The following is a 23878-nucleotide window of genomic DNA, read 5'->3' on the forward strand; positions in this document are numbered from 1 at the left end:
CCTCAGGTGACTGTTCTCACTACAGATTTCCCTTTTCCAATTTTTAAAAAAGATTTTATTTATTTATTTGACAGACAGAGATCACAAGTAGGCAGTGAGGCAGGCAGAAAGAGAGGGGAAGCAGGCTCCCTGCTGAGGAGAGAGCCCAATGAGGGGCTCAATCCCAGGACCCTGAGATGATGACCTGAGCCAAAGTAGAGGTTTAACCCACTGAGCCACCCAGGTGCCCCCCTTTTCCAATTTTTGACTTGCATATACATGGATCCTACAGTATTGCATCCCTTATACCTGACTTCTTCCCTTCAATGCAACATCTCTTAAGATTCACCTACTTCATCATGAATAGTTTATTCCTTTTCATTGCTGAGTAGTAATCCAATGAATAAACATACCATAATGTGTGTATCCATTTTCCTGTTGATGGACATTTGGGTTTCCAGTTTGGGGCTATTTTTGATGAATTTTGCTATAAACATTTGGTACAAGTCTTTATGTGGATATACGTTTCATTTCCCTTGGATAGTAACTGAGAGTAGATTTGCTGGGTCACAGAGTACCTATAAGTTTAACTTCTTAAGAAACTGCCTAACATACAAAACCACTGTGCCATTTTACATTCTCTGCAGAAGTTTCTGAGAGTTCCAGTTGCTCCTCACAAAGTTTCTTTGCGTGACCAAACTTTAGTCAGGTTCTTGAACCTTCTACTAAGCCTATCTGCGCATTCCTTGTAAAAGCCAGTTTTAGCAAGAACCGCCCCCCTCCCAAACCCTTGGTATCTGGCCACCTCAGTATCTGACAGCACCATCCCCCAGGTGAGGTCTGATTCATCAGCAAGAATCCTGTTAGGTTAGAATTCCACTAACAGAATTCCCCTACACCTTTATGTTTCCTCTTAGTAATTTTCGATCCACTGACCACTCCCTACCACCACCACCCTGCTCCTCAGCTATAAATTCCCTCTCCCTCATGTTGCATCTCACCCTCACCAAAAAATCTCACTGTAGAGTTCCCTATACCTATCCTGTGTGCCTTGCCATCTCTACCATGTCGTTGAATATTTTTTTTTTTTTTAAGATTTTTTTTTTTTTTAATTTATTTATTTGACAGAGAGAGAGATCACAAGTAGGCAGAGAGGTAGGCAGAGAGGCAGGCAGAGAGAGAGGAGGAAGCAGGCTCCCTGCGGAGCAGAGAGCCCGATGCGGGGCTCGATCCCAGGACCCTGAGATCACGACCCGAGCCGAAGGCAGCGGCTTAATCCACTGAGCCACCCAGGCGCCCCTCGTTGAATATTTTTTAACATTCCACATTCTTACCAACACAGGGTAGGTCAATTTTTAGTTTTAACCATTCTACGAATGTGCAGTGGTATCTCTATGCGGTGACTTCGATTTGCATTTCACTTTGATTTGCATTTCCTTAATAACCAGTGATTTCCAGCTCTTTTTCATGAGCTTACTCACCACAACGGTATCCTCTTTTGCAAAGTTTTCAAGTCATTCACACATTTTGACATAAATGTTGCAATTAAAAAGTCCTGAAGGGCGCCTGGGTGGCTCAGCTGGTTAAGCATCTGCCTGTGGCTCAGGTCATGATCTCAGAGTCCTGGGATCAAGTCCCACATCGGGCTCCCTGCTCAGCAGGGAGTCTGCTTCTCCCTCTGACCCTCCCCTCTCATGCTCTCTCTCACTCTCTCTCTCTCTCTCAAATAAATAAATAAAACCTTAAAAAAAAAGAACCATGAAAAAATAAATTTGTGTTATTATAAAAAAAAAAAGTCCTGAAGTGGGCACCTGGTGGCTCAGTTGGTTAAGCCACTCAGGTCATGATCCTGGAGTCCCGCGGCAGGCTCCTCGCTCAGTGGGGAGTTTGCTTCTCCCTCTGAACCTTAGGTCTTCTCATGCACTCTCTCTCTCACACACATAAATAAATAAAGTCTTTTTAAAAAGATGTCCTAAAGTAATACATTTTGAACTAAAATCTCTATTAACATATTCATCCACACATTAAAAAGTATTTATCGAGAGGCTACTATGTGTCGTGAATTTCTCACAAATTAGCTGTGACTAAGACATAAAATGTTTGCTCTTGCTCGAAGAATCCATATTCTGGGGTGGGAAGCGAGAGGCAGAAAGCAAACCAAAAGCAAACAAGATGATTTTTGATGGGATGGAGATGTTCACTGAGTATAAACGATAAAACGTTGGAAACAACCTATATATATCCCCAAGGTGACAGAGGTCGGGGGAATTAGGTAATTTATGTGATATGAGTTTAATGGACTATTATGCCATGAAATCGATAACTATAACATGAAAAAAATACTTAGCCATATAATAAAAGGGTCAAATTTAAAATTGTATGCGTACGTTGTTTAGGTCTATGTAAAACACCCGTGTTTTGATGCATATGGACGAAAACTGGAAGGACCCAGAAGAAAAATAAAACGCTTCTGCGTGTAGTCTTCGGAGTGGTGGAATTACGGCGGGGTGGGGCGGGGGGGTTGTCTAACGGCTCTCGGTTTCGTTTTGATTTTTGTCTTACATGCTACCGCGTTAACAGCAGACACCAGCCATCTACAGCATTCTCATGGAGACTTACCTTTGTGTAAGTCTTTAGAATTCAGAGACACGTGACAGGTTTAAAATAAAGCATGGGTTACCTCAGTGTGAAGTAAGGCAATAAAGCCAGGACTAAGAGTCTGACTTCGCACAGCCTGGTGACTTCTAGGCGCGACAACGCTGCTCCAGCCCGCTGTTGACGCGCGTCAGCCTACGACCGGAAGAGGCGACGCTGAAGAACACGCCCGGCGCGGCGCGGAATAGTGACGCCCTGCGCCGGGCAGGAACTGACGTCACTTTCGGCACCTCCGCTTCCGGTCCTCGTGGGGGAGGTTCTCGCGGAGACAGCGGACTCAGGACTGGTGTTGGCGCGCGTGCGGTGAATTCTTTAGCGAGTCGACCTCACTTCCCGCCGGATCATGGCCACCGACTCGTGGGCCCTGGCAGTGGACGAGCAGGAAGCGGCTGTCAAGTCGGTCAGTGGCTTCAGCTCCCGCGGGGCGAACATAGCAGGGGCCCGATCGAACCCTGATGCGAGCCCAGGGAGCTAGCTACCCGGGTTGAGCAGGCTTGTGGCCCACATCTCCCTAGAGTTTGCTGCCGGGAGTCATGTAGCCCCGATTTGCGCCTGGGGCGAAAGAGACCAACGTCGGCCTTGTTCTGTTCATCTGGGCGGGTTAAAGACTTTTTTACCCTGTAGCAAGTTTTTTCCCCACTTTGTATGCCCTTTTTTTTTTTTTTTTTTTTTTTCCGTTGCACTTCCTTTTAGGGGTGGGGTTTGTAGGGCAGTTTAGATGCTAGTTTTCTTGTCTGTTTTCTGAGTGATTCTCTGCTGAACATTGGTTTTCGGTCGGTGCTTAACACGGTTGGCAGTTTGTAGCGCTTTGAAGAATAACACTCAGGTTCAGATTTAGTGTTTCAGTCTACTGCAGATGTCAACGGAAGGCCCTTCAGATTGTTTCGTTGATGTTTGAAGTGACGTTTTATTTCATATACTGGTTTTTTGATTAATGAAGACCCATTCAACTTAAGGTAATTAGAGTGTAAACTGGCTTTCTGTTCTGATATCTTAGTTAGGGTTAGTTTAGTGATAATGATAATTGAATTTTTGTTTGATAGTCTGAAGTCTTATATAACTTTTTAATGGCTAAGTTACATTTTTTTCCCAGTCATCCTTGATTACGTTGGGAGGATTGTCAGTTTGTCAGCAAATGTTACGGGCTAAATCCAGTGGAGTATAAAAAGAATCTTTACAGTCTAGTTAGGAGGGTGAGAATGTGGGAAGTGCTGTGAAAATGGTAAGAATAATGTGATACGTGATCTTTGAGTGGAAAGAGGCCGTTTATGAGTAGGAAATAGCGAAATTCCTTGTGAAGAAGTTTTTATTTCAAATGGATTTTAGAGAATGAGTCATTTAAGAGAGAGGTGAATGGCGTTTTAGGAGAAAATGCTCAGAGGGGCTGGACTTGTCTAGAGAGCAAGAATCAGAACTCATTTTTGCTACAACTTCAGTTTATGGGTTGTAGTAGAAGCTGAACAGAAAATACTGTATAGTGTACTTTGCAACATTCACTGAAAACTTAAAGAGGAGAGACTTAACTTGGTTGATTTGGGGATTTTTCGGGACGATATTGGACAAGATTAGATCTGAGAGCTGTCAAGATTTATCGAACTACAGAGAATATTAGGAGTGATGTCCAAAGGAAAGGCAATCCCTATGGCGGTCTAGTCCAGAAAGGGCATTTGTTGTTGGTTGGTGGAAGTGACAGTGAAGAGATAGATTCAAGAGAATTGTGGCATTATAAATAACGGGATTTAGGAAAAAGGCAAAGGTTGCTGTTTGCAGTCAGGAGCCCACAGGTGGTATTAGTAAGATGCTAATAACAGGACTAGGGAAGTGGGAGGATGGGCAGATTTTATATGGACGATGTTGAGTTCAGGTTTGGCTCTTCTTATTTTGAGGTAAGGAGGTCTCTTGGTAGGTACCTGTCTTGGGAATCCCCAAGAATAGTCCAGGTTCAGTGATTTCCTGGGAAGACTCACAAGACCTAGCATATGTTTGTACTCACAGCTATGGTTTATTACAATGAAAAAATACAAAGCAAAATTTGCAGAAGGAAAGGGCACATCTGGCAAAGTCCAGAGGAAACCAGGCACCAGCTTCCAAGTTTAATTTGAGTTTAAGTCCTGCAGCAGCCTATTGTAAGAGCACATGTGAAGTATTGTCAGGGAAGCTCATTAGAGACTCAGTGCTCGGGGTTCTTATTGGGGGGGAGGGGTGCTGTCACAAACTAACCCTCTGCCTAGCGTGTACCAAAATTCCAGACTTGGAGAAGGAAAGCAGGTGTTTAACATAAATCACATGTTTTTACAAACAGTTCAGGCATAGCAAACTCAGCAGTTCTAGGAATGGTGGGAACCCTTCAGAAGTCCAAGAGCCCAGATGCGGGACAGGGGCCAGCCTTGCAAGCTGGCTTTCCTAAGGACAGGAAACTGTTAGCTGTGTTATGTTTTCTGCTCAGCACCAATCTTGCGTTTGGAGATGTGGCATTGGAGTCATGGGAAGAATTAGGGCAAGTCATAAAACAGGCTGTTACCCACTAAGAAATCAAAGAGTATGACAAAGGTTAAGGTTCTGACATAGGAGGATTTAAAATCCACTATTTCGCACCAGAGCTTCCCTAAAAGAGAGTTGGTTTCAAATCTTTGTAAGCCTATGACTCTAATCTAGCTGTGATACTATGATTATTGTAAATATAGGTCCAAACATACTTGGTATCTGGTTTTAATCACTCTACTTCTCAGGAAGCTGGTATAAATCAATGTGTTACGACACTGCTTCCTAGGGACGTCTAGGTGGCTCAGTCATTGGAGTGTGCGGCTTTTAGTCTTCGGCTCGGTTCACGATCTCCGGGTTGTGGGATGTAACCCCGTGTCGGGCTTAGAGCACAGAGCAGAGTCAGCTTGGGGTTCCCTCCCTTTCCTTTCCCCCCTGCCCCTACCCCCTGCTTGCACAAGCTCTCTCTTTCTCTCTGTGTGCAAAAAAGTAAAATCTTTAAAACAAAATAAAACACTGCTTCCTGGGGCGCCTGGGTGGCTCAGTGGGTTAAGCCTCTGCCTTCGGCTCAGGTCATGATCCCAGGGTCCTGGGATCGAGCCCCACATCGGGCTCTCTGCTCCGCAGGGAGCCTGCTTCCTCCTCTCTCTCTGCCTGCCTCTCTGCCTACTTGTGATTTCTCTCTGTCAAAAACAAAACAAAACAAAACAAAACACTGCTTCCTATTAGCTGGGGAAGATCACCCCCTTTTTTTATTTTACCATGTGGGCTTGTGTACCTTAGCTTAAGAATAATTCATGCTGGGGTGCCTGGGTGGCTCAGTGGGTTAAGCCGCTGCCTTCGGCTCAGGTCGTGGTCTCAGGGTCCTGGGATCGAGCCCCGCATCGGGCTCTCTGCTCCGCAGGGAGCCTGCTTCCCCCTCTCTCTCTGTCTGCTGCTCTACTTGTGATCTCTCTCTCTGTGTCAAATAAATAAATAAAATATTAAAAAAAAAAATAATTCATGCTGTTAGGTTATGTGGCTGTGCTCTCGAGTGTACAGGTAGTAGATGAAGAGGACAGAGAAGAGGACAGAGAAAGCACAATGATAAAGATTTAAATTTACACACCGTGAGGATTTTTGTTCGGTTTAAGCTTACGTAGTCAAGGATGTGCCTTCAGAGTCTTCCCTACATATAAAAACAGGTTTGGAGGAGAAGGAGAGGTCGGGAAGTTTAGTTTGGTTGCAGTTTTAGGAACCCTGATAAAAACTTCTGAGCGTTTGATTTAGTAGAAGGGACCTGATGCCAGGTCACTTGTCACTGTCATCTCTTCCAACACAAATGGCTTCCTTTGTTGCCTCTTTTTGGCCAAATCACCAGTTTAATTCCTTCCTTTTCCCTGATCAGCCAAAAACAAAAACCCGAAGGCAGCCCTAAGACTCTTTTAGAGACATAATCTGACCCTTTTGCAGTTAGAGTTGTCACAGAGGTAGGTCTTGAGGCCTTGTTGAAGTGTCTTTGAGTGCCTTTAGTTCACCCCTTCATGGATCAGGGACTCTGGTGGGACCGATGGAACGTTAGCCACCCTTCAGGAGCTACTCTGTTAGTTTGGATAGGGGAAGGATGCTTTTATCATAACTGAAAATCTGTGTCCAGTGTCAAGGACACTGCCTTCTGTGAGAGGCATGATTAATAATCCGAAGCTTCCTCACTGAAGATGAATACAGAATGAAGGAGAATGAGAGTTGATTGGCTTGCCTCTTTCCCTTGGTGGAGTTACGTCTCAAGACAGGAATACTCATCTGCCAGTAGTTTTTCCCTGGAATACAGCCTAATAAATGCTGACAGACTCTTAGATCTCTCTAGCTTCTAAGCTTGTCATCTTTTGTTAGCACATATATTTATCAAACAAATTGTAATACAGTGGGTTTGGTTATGGTTTTCTTTTTCATCAGTCAGGCTTTGAGACTAATCAACTTGGTTGAACTGGGCATACCAGACTGCCTCATTTGCATTTTCAGCCCATCCCAAGATTAGTCAGCTTCTGCGGATCCCTGGGTATTAGCCTTAAAATAGGGGTTAATCAGTTAATCAGAACTTATCTAAGTTCTGGTATAAAATACCTTCTCTGTTGTGTGCCAGCTTTCCCATTGGCCTTAGGGAAAGGGTGTCTATCTGCAGTAGTGTGTTGATCTGATTTTTCTCTGGAAGACCTGGTTTTAAAGAGAGGAGATGAATATTCCCACTGTGTGAGGGTGGACTTCTCCCAAAGACCAAGAGTAGAGTCGGTTGAAGAGAGGGGGAATGGAGGAGGAAACATTTCTCAAGGCCCTGTGGTAGTCATCATAAGGATAATGAATGATTGCATCAGTTGGAAACAGTGGTAGTCATCATAAGGATAATGAATGATTGCATCAGTTGAGGGATCATTTTGAAGGAAGGGCTTGGGGTCTAGCGCTGGATTGGGGGGTGCTCTTCAGACCCTGGTAACAAACCTTTATAATACCCATGTCTGTATCATACCCTTACTCTTAAGAATACCTTGAACTGGGGCGCCTGGGTGGCTCAGTGGGTTAAAGCCTCTGCCTTCGGCTCAGGTCATGATCCCAGGGTCCTGGGATCAAGCCCTGCATCGGGCTCTCTGCTCCGCAGGGAGCCTGCTTCCTCGTCTCTCTCTGCCTGCCTCTCTGCCTAGTTGTGATTTCTCTCTGTCAAATAAATAAAATATTTAAAAAAAAAAAAAAAGAATACCTTGAATATGGAAAAATAGTTCTCATGAGATCGGAAACTTCATTACAAATGTATAAATTATTGGTCTGCTTGTACTTTCATTTGCAGCTTAGTAAGCAAGTTTGCATTGACCAGGACTAGTGGCCAAAATAAAAAACCTTTTGTTCAAGTTTCCAAAATAGTCTAAATCAGGAATATGAATTTGTTGATTCTTTCATCAAAAATAAATAACTTTTGGGGGCACCTGGGTGGCTCGGTGGGTTAGGCCTCTACCTTTGGCTTGAGTCATGATCTCAGGGTCCTGGGATCTAGCCCACATCGGGCTCTGCTCGGGAGGGGGCCTGCTTGCTCCCCTCTCTCTCTGTCTCTGCCTCCCTCTCTGCCTACTTGTGATCTCTGTCAACTAAATAAATAAAATCTTTTTAAAAAATAAAGTAACTTTTTTACTTAAGTCATAGTGGAGGTGGTTGATAAGGCAGGAAAGAAGGCTATAGTTTATTTGCTAAGTGTTGCATTAATACAGCGTGGGTTTCAGGACTAAAAGCTGAGATGGTATTGTTTTTTACCGTATCCAGAAGGAAAACTGTGAGTGTGTCTGCCATTGAAAGGCTATCATAGGTATTTAATGAAGGTAGATATTCTAGGAAGAGCATAAGTTGAAAGAAAAGTAGAGGTTTGGACTGCTGTCAAACTTTTTTCCCATCTGGGGTGCTTGGGTGGCTCAGTCATTAAGCGTCTGCCTTCAGCTCAAGTCAAGATCCTAGGGTCCTGCTCAGCGGGAAGGCTGCTTCTCCAGTTCCCACTCCCCTGCTTGTATTCCCTCCCTTGCATGCGCAGCGCGCGGGCGTGCTCTCTCTCTCTCTCTCTCTGTCTCTCAAATAAATAAAATCTTAAAACAAAACTTTATTTTCCCATCTGCTCTGTTAGTCCACCCCTGCCCCCTCCCCTTTTAAGGTTCTTGAAGATGTGAAATGATGTCTTCTCCCAACCTTGTAGGATTTCTGCTGGAGCAGGACCACTCCCTGAAGATAGATGCAGCTAGACTTTCACTAGGGAACTTCTCTTTGCTCAAGGGACTTCCTTTCCTTTGATTGGGTCATTTGCTTAACTCTGTTTCCTTTTATTTCCATTCAGATGACTAATTTGCAAATCAAGGAAGAAAAAGTCAAACCAGATACCAATGGTGAGTCACTTGTAAGTACTAGGTGGATACACACGGTACATGCGCTCTCCTGCTTTCCTGCTTGGCAGTAGTAGCTGCAGCGTGAAAGGGCCTTTCACTTAGCATGATGTTTCACAAATGACAGCACTGTGTTTGAGAGCCAGTAAATTCCGTTGCTGAAGAGGATACGTTAGTTTTACAGGTTTTACCTAGTCTCTGGCTCCTGCCACTGTTCTTTTGGTAGTGTTTCTTTACATCTTTAACTTAATTTTTTGAAAAGTTAATCTGGGTTCAAAATTCAGCATGTAAACAGGTAAAAGTCTTCCCTTTTGTCCCGGACTGTCATTTAGCCAGTGGTCACTCTCTATTAGTTTGGTAGGGCGACCATTCCAGGTCACAAATTGAGTGGTTTAAACAGTTAAAGTTTCTTATCTCACAGTTCTCGAGGCCAGAAATCTGAGATCAAGATGTCGGTAGGGTTGGTTCCTTCTGAAGTTTTCAGAACTTAATGTTCAAGTCTTTAATCCATTTTGAGTTAATTTTTTTTTTTTTTTTCATTTTGAGTTAATTTTTGTGTGTGGTTAAGATAGCGGTCCAGTTCTGTTCTTCTACATGTAGCTGTCCATTTTTCCCAACGCCATTTCCTGAAGAGACTGTCCTTTCTCTGTTGTGTATTCTTGGCTCCTTTGTCATACATTAGTTGACTGTGTATGCATGGGTTTATTTCTGGTCATGGTTTATTTCATTGGTCACTGTGTCTGTTGTTACGCAACTACAATACTGTTCTAATTATCTAGCTTTGTAATACAGTTTGAAGCCAGGGAGCATAATACCTCCAGCTTTGTTTTTCTTTCTCAAGATTGCTTTGGGGGGTGGAGGCAGAGATTGCTTTGGCTGTTTAGGAGTTTTGTGGTTGCATACAAATTTTTAAATTGTTCTATTTCTGTGAAGAATGCCATTGGAATTTTGATAGGGTTTGCACTGACTTTGTGTGTTGCTTTTGGTATATGGACACTTTAACAGTATTCTTCCAATTCATGAATAAGGAAAACCTTCCTATTTATTTGCACCAATGCAGGGGTTAGCCTTAAGCACAGGCTCTTACTCCCAGGTTACCAGAGGGAACACAGTATGCACACAAAGCAGTTTCTTTCATTCATGTTTACAGTGTTTAGTACATAGGCCTTTCACCTCCTTGGTTAAATTTATTCCTAGGTATTTAATTATTTTTAATGTAATTGTAAATGGCATTGTTTTCTTAATTTCTCTTTCCGATAATTCATTATTAGTGTACAGAAACTCGCCAGATTTTTGTGTATCAATTTTTGTATCTTGCAACTTTACTAAATTCATTTATTGGTTCTAACAGTCTTTTGATGGCATCTTGAGGCTTTTTGTACATAATATATCATCTGGAAATATTGACAGTTTTACTTCTTCCTTTCCAATTTGGATGCCTTTTATTTTTTGTATCCATTTACATTTAATATAAATGGTGGGTTAAAATTGATATGGTGGGTTTAGTTAAGCAATTTTACTATTTGATTTGTTTGTCTTTCATAATTTTTCTACCTCTCTTCCTGCCTTTTGGGTTAATTGAATATCTTAGAATTCCACTTTAATTTATCATTGGCATTTTAGCTATAGTCTTTGCATTATTTTATGATTTTTTAAAAGATTTCTTCATATAAGTCTTGCATATTTTTTGTTAACTTTATTTCTGGGTGCAGGATTTCATCTTTTTAATTGCTATTATTAGGATCTTTTAAGTTATATTTCTGTATTTATGAAAGCTACTGATTTCTATTTACTTCTTTTGTACTTTTTTATCTTTTGCTCAGATATATTATTTTATAGTCATTTTTAAGTTAATACTTAGTCCTTCAGGTTTACAATCCTGTAATCACAAAAAGTGATCATTTTACCTCTTCCTTTTAATTTTTAATTGTGTTTGCTTAAATAATAGTATATTTTAAAATAGGATAAGCAAGTCAGAGGTGACATATTCTGATCAGCATGAAGTCAGCCAACATATCTAGAAAGTTGAAATTTTCGTATGTGCTTTCTAGGAATAAAAACCCATTAAATATAAAGAAATGCCAAATATTTACATTTTGATCACTTATGTAAGATTCAGTATTTATGTTGTCACACCTTTCAGATGGGTTTGAAATTTGCCTTTATGATGACACCTGTTTTCTTGTGTAGGTGTTATTAAAACCAGTGCCACTGCAGAGAAAACAGAAGAAGAAGAGAAAGGTAATTACTTTTTAAAACTCTGTAGCAAGAAACAGCATGTGACCCAAGATTTGCCTTTCTGGAGACAGAGGCACTAGATCAAAGAGATGTGGAGGAATCACAAAGGAGATTGAGAAGCAGTCAGTGAGGTAGAAGGAGAACCAAAAGAGAGGGATTCCAGAGACCAGAAGAAGGAAGTGTTCCAAAAGTAGGTAGTCAAATATAGGTAATAAATCGATTAGGAAGATATAAAAATGGATTGTTCACTTGATTTAGCAGCGTAGAAGCGACTGGTGTGTTCAACAAGGGCCTTTGAGGTCTCAAGTGCAGAGGCTAAATACAAAAGCCTATTCAGTGTACATTTAGCAGAAGGGGAGGACAGGAAGTGGGGACAATGAGCGTAGACAGCCTTTTCAGGGAATGTCCTATAAAGGGAGAAATAGGACAGCAACTGGATGGCGATGGGGACTAAAGGAAGAAGCAAGTTCATAATGAGATGTTACAATGTATGCACATGCAGTGCGGGAATGTTCCAGTGCAAGGGGAAGACAGATAATGATAATGCAAGACAGAGTTAGTGTCGGGAGAAATATCCTTCTAGGCAAGAGGGGCTGGGACCTGTTGCACCAGTGCAGGGGTTAGCCTTAAGCACAGGCTGTTCCTCCCAGGTTACCAGAGGGAACACAGAGAGTATGCGCACAAAGCAGGTGGGTGTGTAGGTGTGTTACTACAGTGTCTGAGGTGCTTCTGATCACTTGTACATCTCTGTAAAGGAAGACGCGGGTTCATCAGATGAGTGAGAAGGAGGGATGAGAAGAGAGGTGGAGGTGGAGATCTGAGAAGAGTGAATGAGTAGAGAATAGAAACAAGAAGACTTACAGGGCAGGGCAGCCCAACTGAGTCTGGTGGTCAAGAATCTAAAGCGAGACCTGTCAGTGTGATTGTTTTTCTCCAGTCGTGCTCAGCGGCCCAGGTGCTGGTGCAGAGCCAGGGAGAAAGAGATTTCATGAGGGTGGGTTTCCCAAATGAGTATGAAAGTGATCTGCTGGTTTCTTCCCGACAGAGGACAGAGCTGCCCAGTCCTTACTCAACAAGCTGATCCGAAGCAACCTGGTGGATAACACAAACCAGGTGGAAGTCCTGCAGCGGGACCCGAACTCCCCGCTCTACTCCGTGAAGTCCTTCGAGGAGCTTCGGCTGTGAGTGTCTGTTCCCTGGAATAGCTGTTCCTTGTTGGCCCCGCCTTTCTAAAGCTGAGCATCTCAGAGATCTTTTGGGAATTTTACTTTTTGCCTTTGTTTTTAAGAATCTCAATGTATTTACTTCTTTGACTAGCTAATAATTCACATGGTTCAAAAGTGAGAAAGTTTGGAAAAGTTTACGGTGATGGTTTCCCTCCCACCCTTGTCTCTTGGCTACCCAGTTCTCCTCCTCTTGGGAGGGATTTTTAAATGCCACAAATTGATTCATCATAGCTGAAAGTCTTTTTTCTTTTATGCTCTTAGAACTTTCAATAAAATATTGGCTGACAGGTGATTTCTGGATGTCAGGAACATTTCTTATTAGGTAAGCCCTTTCGTTAGACTACAGGGTTTACGGTCTTGAGAACACTTTATCTGCTTTTACATAATCAATCAAAAGAGCCTGTGATGCAGGATTCCTAGTACCTACGGCGGAAAGCAGCCTTCAGTATTCTGGAATGTAAAAAACAAAAAACAAAAACCAATTCAGAACCCAGAATTAAGCCGCAAGGTAGCACTTTTATGGCACTGTGCTAAGAATGACTTCTAACATCTCTTTACTTTAAAGGCAGAATTGTGGAAGGTCATACCAAGTTTTTTTGTTTCTCTCAGCATATTAGTAAAGAAGTATTTATGAATCCTTGGTTTACATACATGCCACTGAACTGAGTGTCATGAGTAACAGAAGACATAACTACCGTTCTTGCTGCCTGCCAGGACCGAAATCACAGACAGAAAATAGCTGGTGAACAAGAAAGTGGTGGAATTAATAGATTCTTTGCCTTGATCAGCAAAATCTATAGTATGCCACTGTGGGCAAATAAGGGCTACATTCTTGCCAACTTATTACCACTGCTTTAGAGTAAGAGACATTTAAACTATGAGAGCTAACTAAACCAAATCAAGTCATTACTAAAGTGATAGCTAAGAACAAGTTTTTTAAAGCATGACTTTTTTTTTTTTTTAATGTTCTTAGGAAATTATATTTTTCTTTGTGTATTCCCTCCATCAGGGGCTTCATTGAGCAAATCTGTCATCTCTGCCTCGGTTTATAAACTAGATCAGGGCAGCGAGTTGTGCTCTTTTGTTTCCTGAAGCGACAGTTTGCTTTTCCAAGGATTGATGGTTTTTAAACCCCATTTCATTTAAAGGACTTGAGCTCTCAGCCCAACCAGTGAGGAACTGTCCTCTCTGAAAAGTCAAGTTCTCTCTGATTTAGTAGTTGTTGGCTGGAGGAAACAAAAAATGAAACTTAAGTTGCCTTGCTTTGTTTTTGTACCTAAAATTTTTTAATTAATCTTCAAAATAAGAGAAAAATAATGAACCACTGGAAGCTCTTGGATCATTTGGATCTTCATCAGTTGTGACTTTGTTTCCTTAGCAACCAAATCAAAATCTGCTGAGATTCATAGCCTTTTCTTCCAAACAGAAGACACCACAGGTTATGCTTTCAGGTCTTTGTATCTCATATGCCAGAACAATTTGCCATTTAGAGAGCCTGTGAACTCCAAGGAGGGCTCAGAGAACAGAAGTCTTGACTTGGTTTGACTCTTCTTTATAGTCTGGTGGGATTTTTGTTGAACACCCTGTCAGTGTGGAGGTCGCAGAGAGCTAATTGTAAATGCAATGGAAGAGCAACTTGAGGGGCGCCTGGGCGGCTCAGTGGGTTAAGCCTCTGCCTTCAGCTCAGGTCATGATCCCAGGGTCTTGGGATCAAGTCCCACATTGGGCTCCCTGCTCAGTGGAGAGCCTGCTTCTCCCTCTCCCTCTGCCTGCCACTCTGCCTACTCGTGCTCTTTATCTCTCTGTCAAATAAATAAATAAAAATTTTTTTAAAAAACAAAAGGAAGAGCAACTTGAATTTGATATTTGTTGTGCATCTACTTACATAAGCTGGTGCTTTCCTGTTCATTTTTGACTAGACATAATAACTAAATACGAACATTTGGAAAGTTAAGTATGGTAATTGAACACTCCTACCTATTTACTGTAGATCAGGTAATAGAAACTGGTTGAATCAATTTCCTTCTTTTTTTTTTTAAGATTTTATTTAGCTAGAGAGGGAACACAAGCATCGGGAGTGAGAGAGGGAGAAGCAGGCTTCCTGCTGAGCAGGGAGCCCAATGTGGGGCTCAGTCCCAGGACTCTGGGACCATGACCTGAGCCGAAGGCAGTTGCTTAACAGCCTAGCCACCCAGGTACCGCAATTTTCTTATTTCTTAACTGTCCTGAGTATTTGCACGGCTGGCTTTAAGAGGACCATGGAATACAAAATGACTGTGGTTCGGTTTAACTTCTGCCTCAAGAAATTAAAACTGAATTTCGTTCCTTAAGGGGACTTCTGTATGTTACTGGTATAGTAAGCAGTATATTTTTAACTATGTCTTTTATAATTCATTTTATGCAAATTATAAGATTGATATGAATTAATACATACCACTCTTGCAATATTCAGGGAACATTTGTCCTTCAAGGCCAGTCATATTTGTGGATCTGCTGAAAGCATGAATTTCTCCAAGAACTGAAGCGAGTCTGTATTTTCGGAATTGCACAAGAGTTGCAGATTAAGGGGCGCCTGGGTGGCTCAGTCGGTTAAGCTTCTGCCTTCAGCTCAGGTCATGATCCCAGAGTCCTGGGATCGAGCCCTGCATCAGGCTCAGTGGGGAGCCTGCTTCTCCCTCTCCCTTTGCCTGCTGCTCCCCCTGCTTGTGTTGTCAAATGAATAAAAATAAAACCTTAAAAAAAGAGTTGCAGATTGAGATTTAGTAGGAAAAGATGGTGGCTTGGTTTCATTTTAGATATTTTTTAAGGCATTAGAAAAATACGCCTGACAAAGATAGGAAACATTCTTTGCTAGATTTAGGGAAAGCAAAAATTCTAGGCTTTTAAAGCAATTTGAGCAACTAGGAATCCATTCTTTCTCTCCCTGGCCTCCTAGGAAACCACAGCTTCTCCAGGGAGTCTATGCCATGGGCTTCAATCGACCATCCAAGATACAAGAGAACGCATTACCCATGATGCTTGCTGAGCCGTGAGTATGCAGGATTTGGTTTAATGTGTTACACCAATAACTGTTAACTGTTCTTGAGAGCAAGATGGGATGTGTGGGACAGCATGTTTCTTCAGGAAAACCACTTGAGCAAGTGCAGAGAGTCATTTGAAATATGGTACAGCTTCTGCCTTTCCACTTAACAGTAAAAACTGATGGGGTGCCTGGGTGGCTCAGTCGGTCAAGCATCGCACTCTTGGTTTCAGCTCAGATTGCGATCTCAGGTCATGAGCTCAGGGTTGTGAGGTCCAGCTCCACACAAGGCTCCACAGTTAGCATGGAGTCTGTTTGAGACTCTCTCCCTCTCCCTCTGCTCCTCTCCCCACTCCCATACCCACTCGCATGCACACGCTTTCTCTCTCTGTCTCAAATAAATAAAATCTTTTTTTTTTTTAAGATTTTATTTATTTATTTGACACAGAGAGAGATCACAATTCAGGCAGGCAGAGAGAGAGAGGGAGAAGCAGGCTCCCTGCTGAGCAGAGAGCCTGATGCGGGGCTCGATCCCAGGACCCTGAGATCATGACCTGAGCCAAAGGCAAAGGCTCAGTCAGTAGAGCATATGACTGTTGATATCAGGGTTGTGGGTTCAAGCTCCATATTGGGTGTAGAAATTACTTTTAAAAATAAAATCTTTAAAACAGCGGCACTTCGGTGGCTCAGTTGGGTAAGTAGCTCCCTTCGGCTCAGGTCATGATCTCAGGGTCCTGGCATTGAGCCCCACATCAGGCTCCCTGCTCAGTAGGGAGTCTGCTTCTCCCTCTCCCACTGCTCATGTGTCCACACTCTTTCTCTCAAATAAATAAAATCTTTATTTTTTTTATTTTTTATTTTTTTCAAATAAAATCTTTAAAACAAACAAAACTGATGAAGAGAGCTAATGTTGTTATTCTGTGCCATTTTTAAATTGGGGGTTTTAAAAGAAGATTTATTTATTTGAGAGATCATGCACATGAGTGAGTGCAGGGAGGGGCAGAGCAGGAGAGAGACTTGAGCAGTAGAAAATTGGCATCCTTCTCTATGTAGTAACCTTTTCCATTCAACTCCATTATTTTCCTTATTTAATGACAAAAATTCTACCCATCTCCCTGACTGGGTTACGTTAAATAAAATGTGAAAGTTCCCTCTAAAGCATCTGTTTGACTTGGTGTCTTGTATTTTCGTAAAGAAGGGAAAGGGAACACACAGAGGGAGCCAAGTCCTGGAGACGCATTATAGCTCGGCAGAAAATGCCTTCAGGGATTTGTCTCAGCATAGAGTTTACCTACAGTGTTAATTTCCATGGGGCCCCTAGGGTACAAAACTGGGGTACGCTAGCTGTGCTGGAGTCTAGAGTGAAGATTTCTTGGCGTGAACCCATCTAAATTATTACCTCCCTTAATATTTAAGCAGTTTTTTGACAACATATAAAAAATACACCATTGTGTTCAGTGCAGAAAACTTAGACTAAAGGGAGAAAGCTCTGCATGCCTATCACCCAAAAAGAACTTTTGATACTGTATTGTGTTTAAACAGTATTATTTTCATTTCTGTTCTTCCTTGATCCAGCCCCCAGAACCTGATTGCCCAGTCTCAGTCGGGTACGGGTAAAACAGCTGCCTTCGTCCTGGCCATGCTCAGCCGAGTGGAACCAGCAGAGAAATACCCCCAGGTGAGGGCTGGGGGATCCTGAGGGCCCTGGCTTGCCTGCCCTGGGCAACGCAGTGCCATACGGTGGGGGGTTAATGGTGGTGCCCCTAAAGGGGTCTCAATGTTTCCTGTGGCTCAGGCAGAGCCAGGTCATGCTCTGGGTAGGCCACAGTCTGGGTAGAATTCATTCAGAAGCAGCAGTCTTAGACAGTGGCTTCCAAAGGCATCCCCCCAGCCAGGGCTCCCTGCCGTAGGTTTGGGTCTACAGCTGAAACGTGGGCCTGGTTGGAAAGGATGTGGTTCCCTGCACTTTTGAGTGGTGGTAAGGTCAGCGTGTTGTTGCTTTAGGGCCTGTTGTCTATTACTGAAAGGCTCTTCTAAACTCAACCTTTATGATCTCCCTGTTAGTGTTTGTGCCTCTCCCCAACATATGAGCTGGCGCTTCAGACGGGAAAAGTGATTGAGCAGATGGGCAAATTTCATCCAGAACTAAAGCTTGCTTATGCTGTTCGAGGCAATAAATGTGAGTATAAAGGCCTGAGAGCTAAACAGTGAGCAGGATAGGGTGGTTGGGTGTTTGAATTTTGAAGGTACGATAGTATTACATTTTCTGGTTCAGTTGATCTTAGGGCCCACTGCATCACTTTCAGGAAATCTGTTTTAAACTTGCTATGTAACAGTCGTTTCTACTCTTTTTTTTTTTTTTTTTTCCCGTTTCTACTCTTAAAAGATTTTGAGTTGTAAAAACTCTTTGTATGAGTCATGGAGTTCTTAAAGTCTGGCGTTCTTCCCAGAGAAAACAGGGTTTTGAATTCAGCATGCAGAGTTCTCGAAACTGCTTATTACTAACAAGGGATTAGTAGGTGTGAGGATGGTAGGTTGGAGTCATATCCCTTAGTTTAAAAACAAGCACAGCTTTAGTAAGAGTGAGCTAAGAGCACATACAGATAACTTGGTCTTATCAAAACCAGAAATCCTTCCACCATTTTTTTCACCCATGTATTTTTTTTTTTTAAAGATTTTATTTATTTATTTGACAGACAGAGATCACAGGTAGGCAGAGAGGCAGCTAGAGAGAGAGAGGAGGGGAAGCAGGCTCCCTGCTGAGCAGAGAGCCCGATGCGGGGCTCGATCCCAGGACCCTGGGACCATGACCTGGGCCGAAGGCAGAGGCTTTAACCCACTGAGCCACCCAGGCGCCCCATCACCCATGTATTTTATAGAATGTAATGTAGAGAACATGGAGTAAAGTGGAGAGGAGGGGCAGGTAGAAAATGGTTCATTAGAAAGTTATCAGAGTATATAAAACTATAAGTCGTAAGGAAAAAGTAAGCGGTCTAAATAAGGAAAGAGTCCAATAGTAAAAGAGGCCCAGTTGAACAGACACTTCACAAAAGCCTCATTTGTCATCAGGGAAATGTAAGTTAAAACCACTGTATGCCTCTCAGATGAGCAGAAGTGAAGCAGTCTGATGATACTAAATATTGACGGAGATGTCCAAAAACTGGAATGCCCATACATTCCTGGTAGGGAGTATACAATGGGACAGTTAACTTTCTGGAAGCAGTTTGGCATTGCTTAGAAAAACTATAGACAGACCTCCCTTTGACCCAAGCAGTTTATAATTGCCTGGAGCAGTGCTTCTCAAACTTTTTGGTTTCTTTCTTTCTTTTTTTAAGATTCTATTTATTTGACACAGAGAGAGATCACAAGTAGGCAGAGAGGCAGGCAGAGAGAAAGGGGGAAGCAGGCTCCCCGCTGAGCAGAGAACCCCATGCAGTGCTCAATCCCAGGACCCTGGGACCATGACCCGAGCCAAAGGCAGAGGCTTAACCCACTGAGCCACCCAGGTGCCCCTTCTGATGCTTGAATATCTGTGCATATGTGTTGTTTCCCACATGTTAATATACAATAGGGTTAATTCCTAATCATGGAGTATTGGTCACAGGCTGTGCACATTAGTAATGTTGATAGGTGGTTGTACCAGTTCAGCTCCCACCAGCTGTAATTTGAAAGTAATATGTTTTTTAAACCAGAGAATTTGTACTTAGGAAAACTGTCTACACATTAGAATGTCTGACAAAGCAAAAACACATTGGGCCAGGATCCTGGGACTCAGAAGTACCAACTAAAGAAAAACCTATGAACCGTGACTGAATGTATGGTGGGAAGTGGGTAAGAGTGATGTTGAGAATGAGCGGGATGATGTTGAATCACAGGAGGAAGCAGGAAAGAGGTATGATGCTTATTGAGGATTCACTGCAAAGGATTGAATCCTGACCACGATGCAGTGAGATGGGTGCCATTGTGCCTGCCTTACAGTAGAAGAACCCAAGACTTTTGGATGACACTCCTGTGTATGTGTTTTGACATCTGGAGTTAACTTGTTTTACTAACTCTGGAAGGATGGGTAAAGCTTTGATTTCCAAAGCTGGTTTTGCCATGGAAATCCCCACAGAAAACATCTTGTCTCCACAGTGGAAAGAGGTCAGAAGATCAGTGAGCACATTGTCATTGGCACCCCTGGGACTGTTCTGGACTGGTGCGCCAAGCTCAAGTTCATTGACCCCAAGAAGATCAAAGTGTTTGTTCTGGATGAGGCCGACGTGATGATAGCTACTCAGGGCCACCAAGATCAGAGCATCCGCATCCAGAGGTAGGAACTCTTGAGTCAAGAGGAACTTCTCAGCCTCCCGATCTGCAGATCTTCTCCTTTTACTTCTCCTATCAGGTTCTTTATCTGGTACCTCCAGAAGCATTTGTTTGATGGGCCACTTCCTCATCAGCACTGACCTGGGGTTGAGGAAGGAGACTTAGGGAATCTAACCCCAACCCCACTCCTGCCCCGTGGCTGCTCTCACCTCTTCCCCGCTGTTCTCCTCCCCCTTTTGCTGTTTTCCTGGGCTCGTAGCCCATGCAAGCCCCGGACCGCTGTCTTCTGTTTGTTCCAGAAAAGACTCAGGATCATGCCCCATACCTGGGTCTTCCCTTGCAGGATGCTGCCCAGGAACTGCCAGATGCTGCTTTTCTCTGCCACCTTCGAAGACTCTGTCTGGAAGTTTGCCCAGAAAGTGGTCCCAGACCCAAACATTATCAAGTTGAAGCGCGAGGAGGAGACACTGGACACCATCAAGCAGTATTACGTGCTGTGCAATAACAGAGATGAGAAGTTCCAGGCCTTGTGTAACCTGTATGGGGCCATCACCATCGCTCAGGCCATGATCTTCTGCCATGTGAGTAGCAGTGGCGGCGGCAGGCCTGGCGGGTGTGCCTGCCCCTCCTGTCAGCCAGCGCCACCTCAGGGCTGAGGCGGGCCAGCTGCCCTGTGTGGCCCGAAAGGAAACGATGAATCACCTCCACCTGCCCAAGGGGGTATTCTCAGACTTAACGAGTTAACGAGGGAAAGACTATGAAGATTTGACCCTTCTTTGGTCCCACTTCTTAGAGATAACTTGGAAAAAAGTCCAAATAACATCCAGTGAAATAATTGTATAAAACACTAAGAATATAGACTGTTGGGGAATGAAGACTTTTGGCTCACACCACACTCTTCCTAGCGGAATATTGAGATGATTTAAGTTATTCACCTAAAAAAAATGACAGGGCTAGAAATATTTTTGAAATTGATAAGCCTATCCTGATGACTGAACTCAGCAGGTCTTCATGGACTTTTAATGGCAACAAGCCACTTTTTTGCTGCTATCTTTCTTTTTTCTTTAACAAGTATCTTCATTTAAAACAATTCTGTTCTCTCCAGACCCGCAAAACAGCGAGCTGGCTGGCAGCAGAGCTCTCCAAAGAAGGCCACCAGGTGGCGCTGCTGAGTGGCGAAATGATGGTGGAGCAGAGGGCTGCGGTGATCGAGCGCTTCCGAGAGGGCAAAGAGAAGGTGCTGGTGACCACCAACGTGTGTGCCCGCGGTGAGCAGAGAATGTGTCTGTCCGCCAGGCCCCGGGTAGCCAGGGAGTCCTGTACGGGGCGCCCCGCCGGTTTGGGGGAGTCCACGTGGGCTGGCTTCTCTCTTGGAGAGACTGGGTTCCCCCAGCACGTGAGAACTGTCACAGAAGCCAGAGGCGCCGATGTGCTGGAAGGACGTGGACCAGCAGCTCACTGGCCCAGGACGGTGTGTGCTCTCTTTGGGGCCCCCACGGAGGTTTCGGCTGCGTTTTCTGGTACTTGTGTCTAGCAGAGGCTTCCTGAGGTCATACTTTTGTCAGCACTTGCCCAAGTTCTGTCTTTCCCTCTGGGTTCTGCTGCATGCCCCCGGTCCCCGAAGCCCAGAGCTGGCCTGCCCGACTCTTCCTTCCACCCGAAGCTGGTGTGTGTCGGCCTCACTTGCTTGGCAGTGATTTTCGGCTCCCGTCCTGACTCCTCTCCACCTGCCTTTCATGCAGGTATTGATGTCGAACAGGTTTCTGTCGTCATCAACTTTGACCTCCCCGTGGACAAGGACGGGAACCCGGACAACGAGACCTACCTGCACCGGATCGGGCGCACGGGCCGCTTTGGCAAGAGGGGCCTGGCAGTGAACATGGTTGACAGCAAGCACAGCATGAACATCCTCAACAGAATCCAGGAGCACTTTAGTGAGTGCCTGGGAGTGGCCCCCAGGGAGCGGGGAAGGGTCGGTTCTCCCGTGGCCCCGAGAGAGGCCCGTGTCCTTGTCACACAGTCCCCTTCTGTTCTACAATATGGAAGTTCTCAAAGAGCACACCTGGCAAGTTTTCAGGGTCAGGGATGCAAAGGACAGTGCCCTCCTGGCCAGGCCGAGGGACCTAGGGCTCTCTCTGTCCCTCACTTGGGCACCGGGAGTCTTTGGGGTCAAGTGCAAGACTGCTGTGGCTAGAGGTATGGTCCTGTTCCTAGGCCGGGCAGAACGCTGTGTTTCCTCTCTCCCTGCCGTGCTGTCTCTTTCCTAGGTGTGTGTCTCCATGGTAGACCCGCCCTGATTTCTCTCCGAATTCTCATTTTCCTCCCCAGATAAGAAAATAGAAAGACTGGACACGGATGATTTGGACGAGATTGAGAAAATAGCCAACTGAGACGCTCCACCAGTCACCAGTGCCCACCCCGGCACTCCGCCTGCATGGGAGACCAGTGCTTTCACGGCACAGGCCCCGACGGTCACCACAAAGACAAAGGCAGAGGAGAAGAAACTACCTACCTCATTTTAAATTACGTTTGGACTCGACAAAAATTGTGCAAATGATGGGGGAAGGTAGAAGGAAAATTTTGCATTTTGGAAAAAGTCGTCCTCCCCCTGCCCCTCCCCCCCTTTAAGCCATGGTTTTTCCCATCTTTATAATAATCTGGTTGCTATGGATAATCGCGGAGCCTAGGAATCCCTGCTTATTTTGTCAGTGGGGTGAGAGGACCAGTCTCCCGCCCCTGCAGAAGTGGTAGATGTAGAGTGCGAGAGAGACCTCACAGCACAGGTGTGCGGCCCCCGCTGCACAGATGCAGTGTGGGGAGCAGCAACAGACCCATGAGCTTTCCCCTTCTTAGTCCCTTCCTGGAGACCTGGTGCCAACGTCTCCTGCCCTTGGGGCCATCTTCCTTCTATATCCAGTGACGTTTCAGCTGATCCCTTTTACCTCTGTTCCCTGTGCCAGAGGATGTCCGTTTCTCTTTGGTTGAGCATCTTGGGTACTTTTGTAAATCTCCAGTTTGGAGAGAAACACAGAAGTCAGTGCATCTTCAGAGGGATTGGTCTGGCAAGGGGAGGTGAACCCTTTCAGAATCTAGGCCTTCCTGTTCCTGCCGTTGCTGTGTCTGCTCAGGCACTGGTGGTCGGTCATGGCACCCAGGAGACACCAGCTGAGTTTCTGACACACACCTGGCCAAGTGAGTCGGGTCTTATCCACGGGGTGTCACACTGTGCCTGGAGGTGAGCAGCAGAGTTTGGAAAGGAAGTTAGGACCAAGCGGAAACTCTGATAGTGCTCTTTATCTGTAATAGTGGACCTGTTGGCTACTTTAACTCAGAGGTCATCTATATGCATAAGGACAGATAAATTCGAGCTATACCCATCATTCATTATGTTCAGAAATTTTAAGGTAATTGTGAAAGGCTTTACTAATCATGATTCATTTTTATTTGTATTTTTCTGCTAATTAGACTAATATATGCTCATTTAAAAAGGTATGTGTGTGTGTGTATATATACATACATAAGGAGCAGGTGCTGTCTCTCCCCGCCTCTCCAGAATCACCATTGCTGGCATTTTGATGAACATTCGATAATATTTCCTTCTGTTTACATATCCACGTTTTTACAAAAATGTGAACACCCTACTCAGGCTCTAGTGCACCGCGCCTTTTCACTCAGCGTTATCTCGGCCGTGTCATGTCCAGCACACAGGCGTATGCTCACGCTTGACAGTGGCCTCACTATAGCATTAGCGGCCCCAGCATTGCGTTCATGGCTTCTCTAGGAACAGGCGTGGGAGGTGGCCACGGGGCCACCGCCCGCATCCTCACTCACCTCTGCCCTCTGAAAGTCGCTTTAGGATCTGTTCTGGAAGTCCTGGTGCTGGGTCAGAGAGTGGAGACTTCGACGATTTTAATCCATTCCCAGTTTACCCGACCAAAAAGTTTTCCCCAGTTTACATTGCTGTAGTGATAACAAAAGTACCTATTTTCTTTCCTGCTGGCCAGTCCTCTCTATTGTCAATTTCTACAAATTTGCCAGTTCGAGTAGCAAAAATAAATGGCATCATTGCATTTTGTATTTAG

The 23878-nt window shown here is 44.2% G+C and overlaps 1 protein-coding gene across 1 annotated transcript; it reads left to right on the forward strand.

The window, feature by feature from the left end:
• The first annotated feature begins 2889 nt into the window (after nt 1–2889).
• Nucleotides 2890–23286, forward strand: LOC123931612 (ATP-dependent RNA helicase DDX19A). The gene is made up of 12 exons (XM_045988990.1): nt 2890–3034; nt 8960–9008; nt 11196–11246; nt 12289–12424; nt 15405–15497; nt 17064–17166; nt 17553–17667; nt 19623–19800; nt 20140–20377; nt 20902–21064; nt 21539–21730; nt 22125–23286. Exons 1-12 carry the CDS (start codon nt 2978–2980, stop codon nt 22184–22186), a joined length of 1437 nt encoding a protein of 478 aa, XP_045844946.1. The 5' UTR covers nt 2890–2977; the 3' UTR covers nt 22187–23286.
• Nucleotides 23287–23878: the final 592 nt, after the last annotated feature.

This window comes from Meles meles, chromosome 19 (assembly GCF_922984935.1).
Source record: "Meles meles chromosome 19, mMelMel3.1 paternal haplotype, whole genome shotgun sequence".
Lineage (NCBI taxonomy): Eukaryota > Metazoa > Chordata > Mammalia > Carnivora > Mustelidae > Meles > Meles meles.

Coding starts and splice junctions, on each gene's coding strand:
- LOC123931612 (XM_045988990.1), top strand. CDS start 2,978: ATGGCCACCGACTCGTGGGCCCTGGCAGTGGACGAGCAGGAAGCGGCT. Junction 3,035..8,959: donor AGGAAGCGGCTGTCAAGTCG/GTCAGTGGCTTC, acceptor ATTTCCATTCAG/ATGACTAATTTGCAAATCAA. Junction 20,378..20,901: donor AGGCCATGATCTTCTGCCAT/GTGAGTAGCAGT, acceptor TGTTCTCTCCAG/ACCCGCAAAACAGCGAGCTG.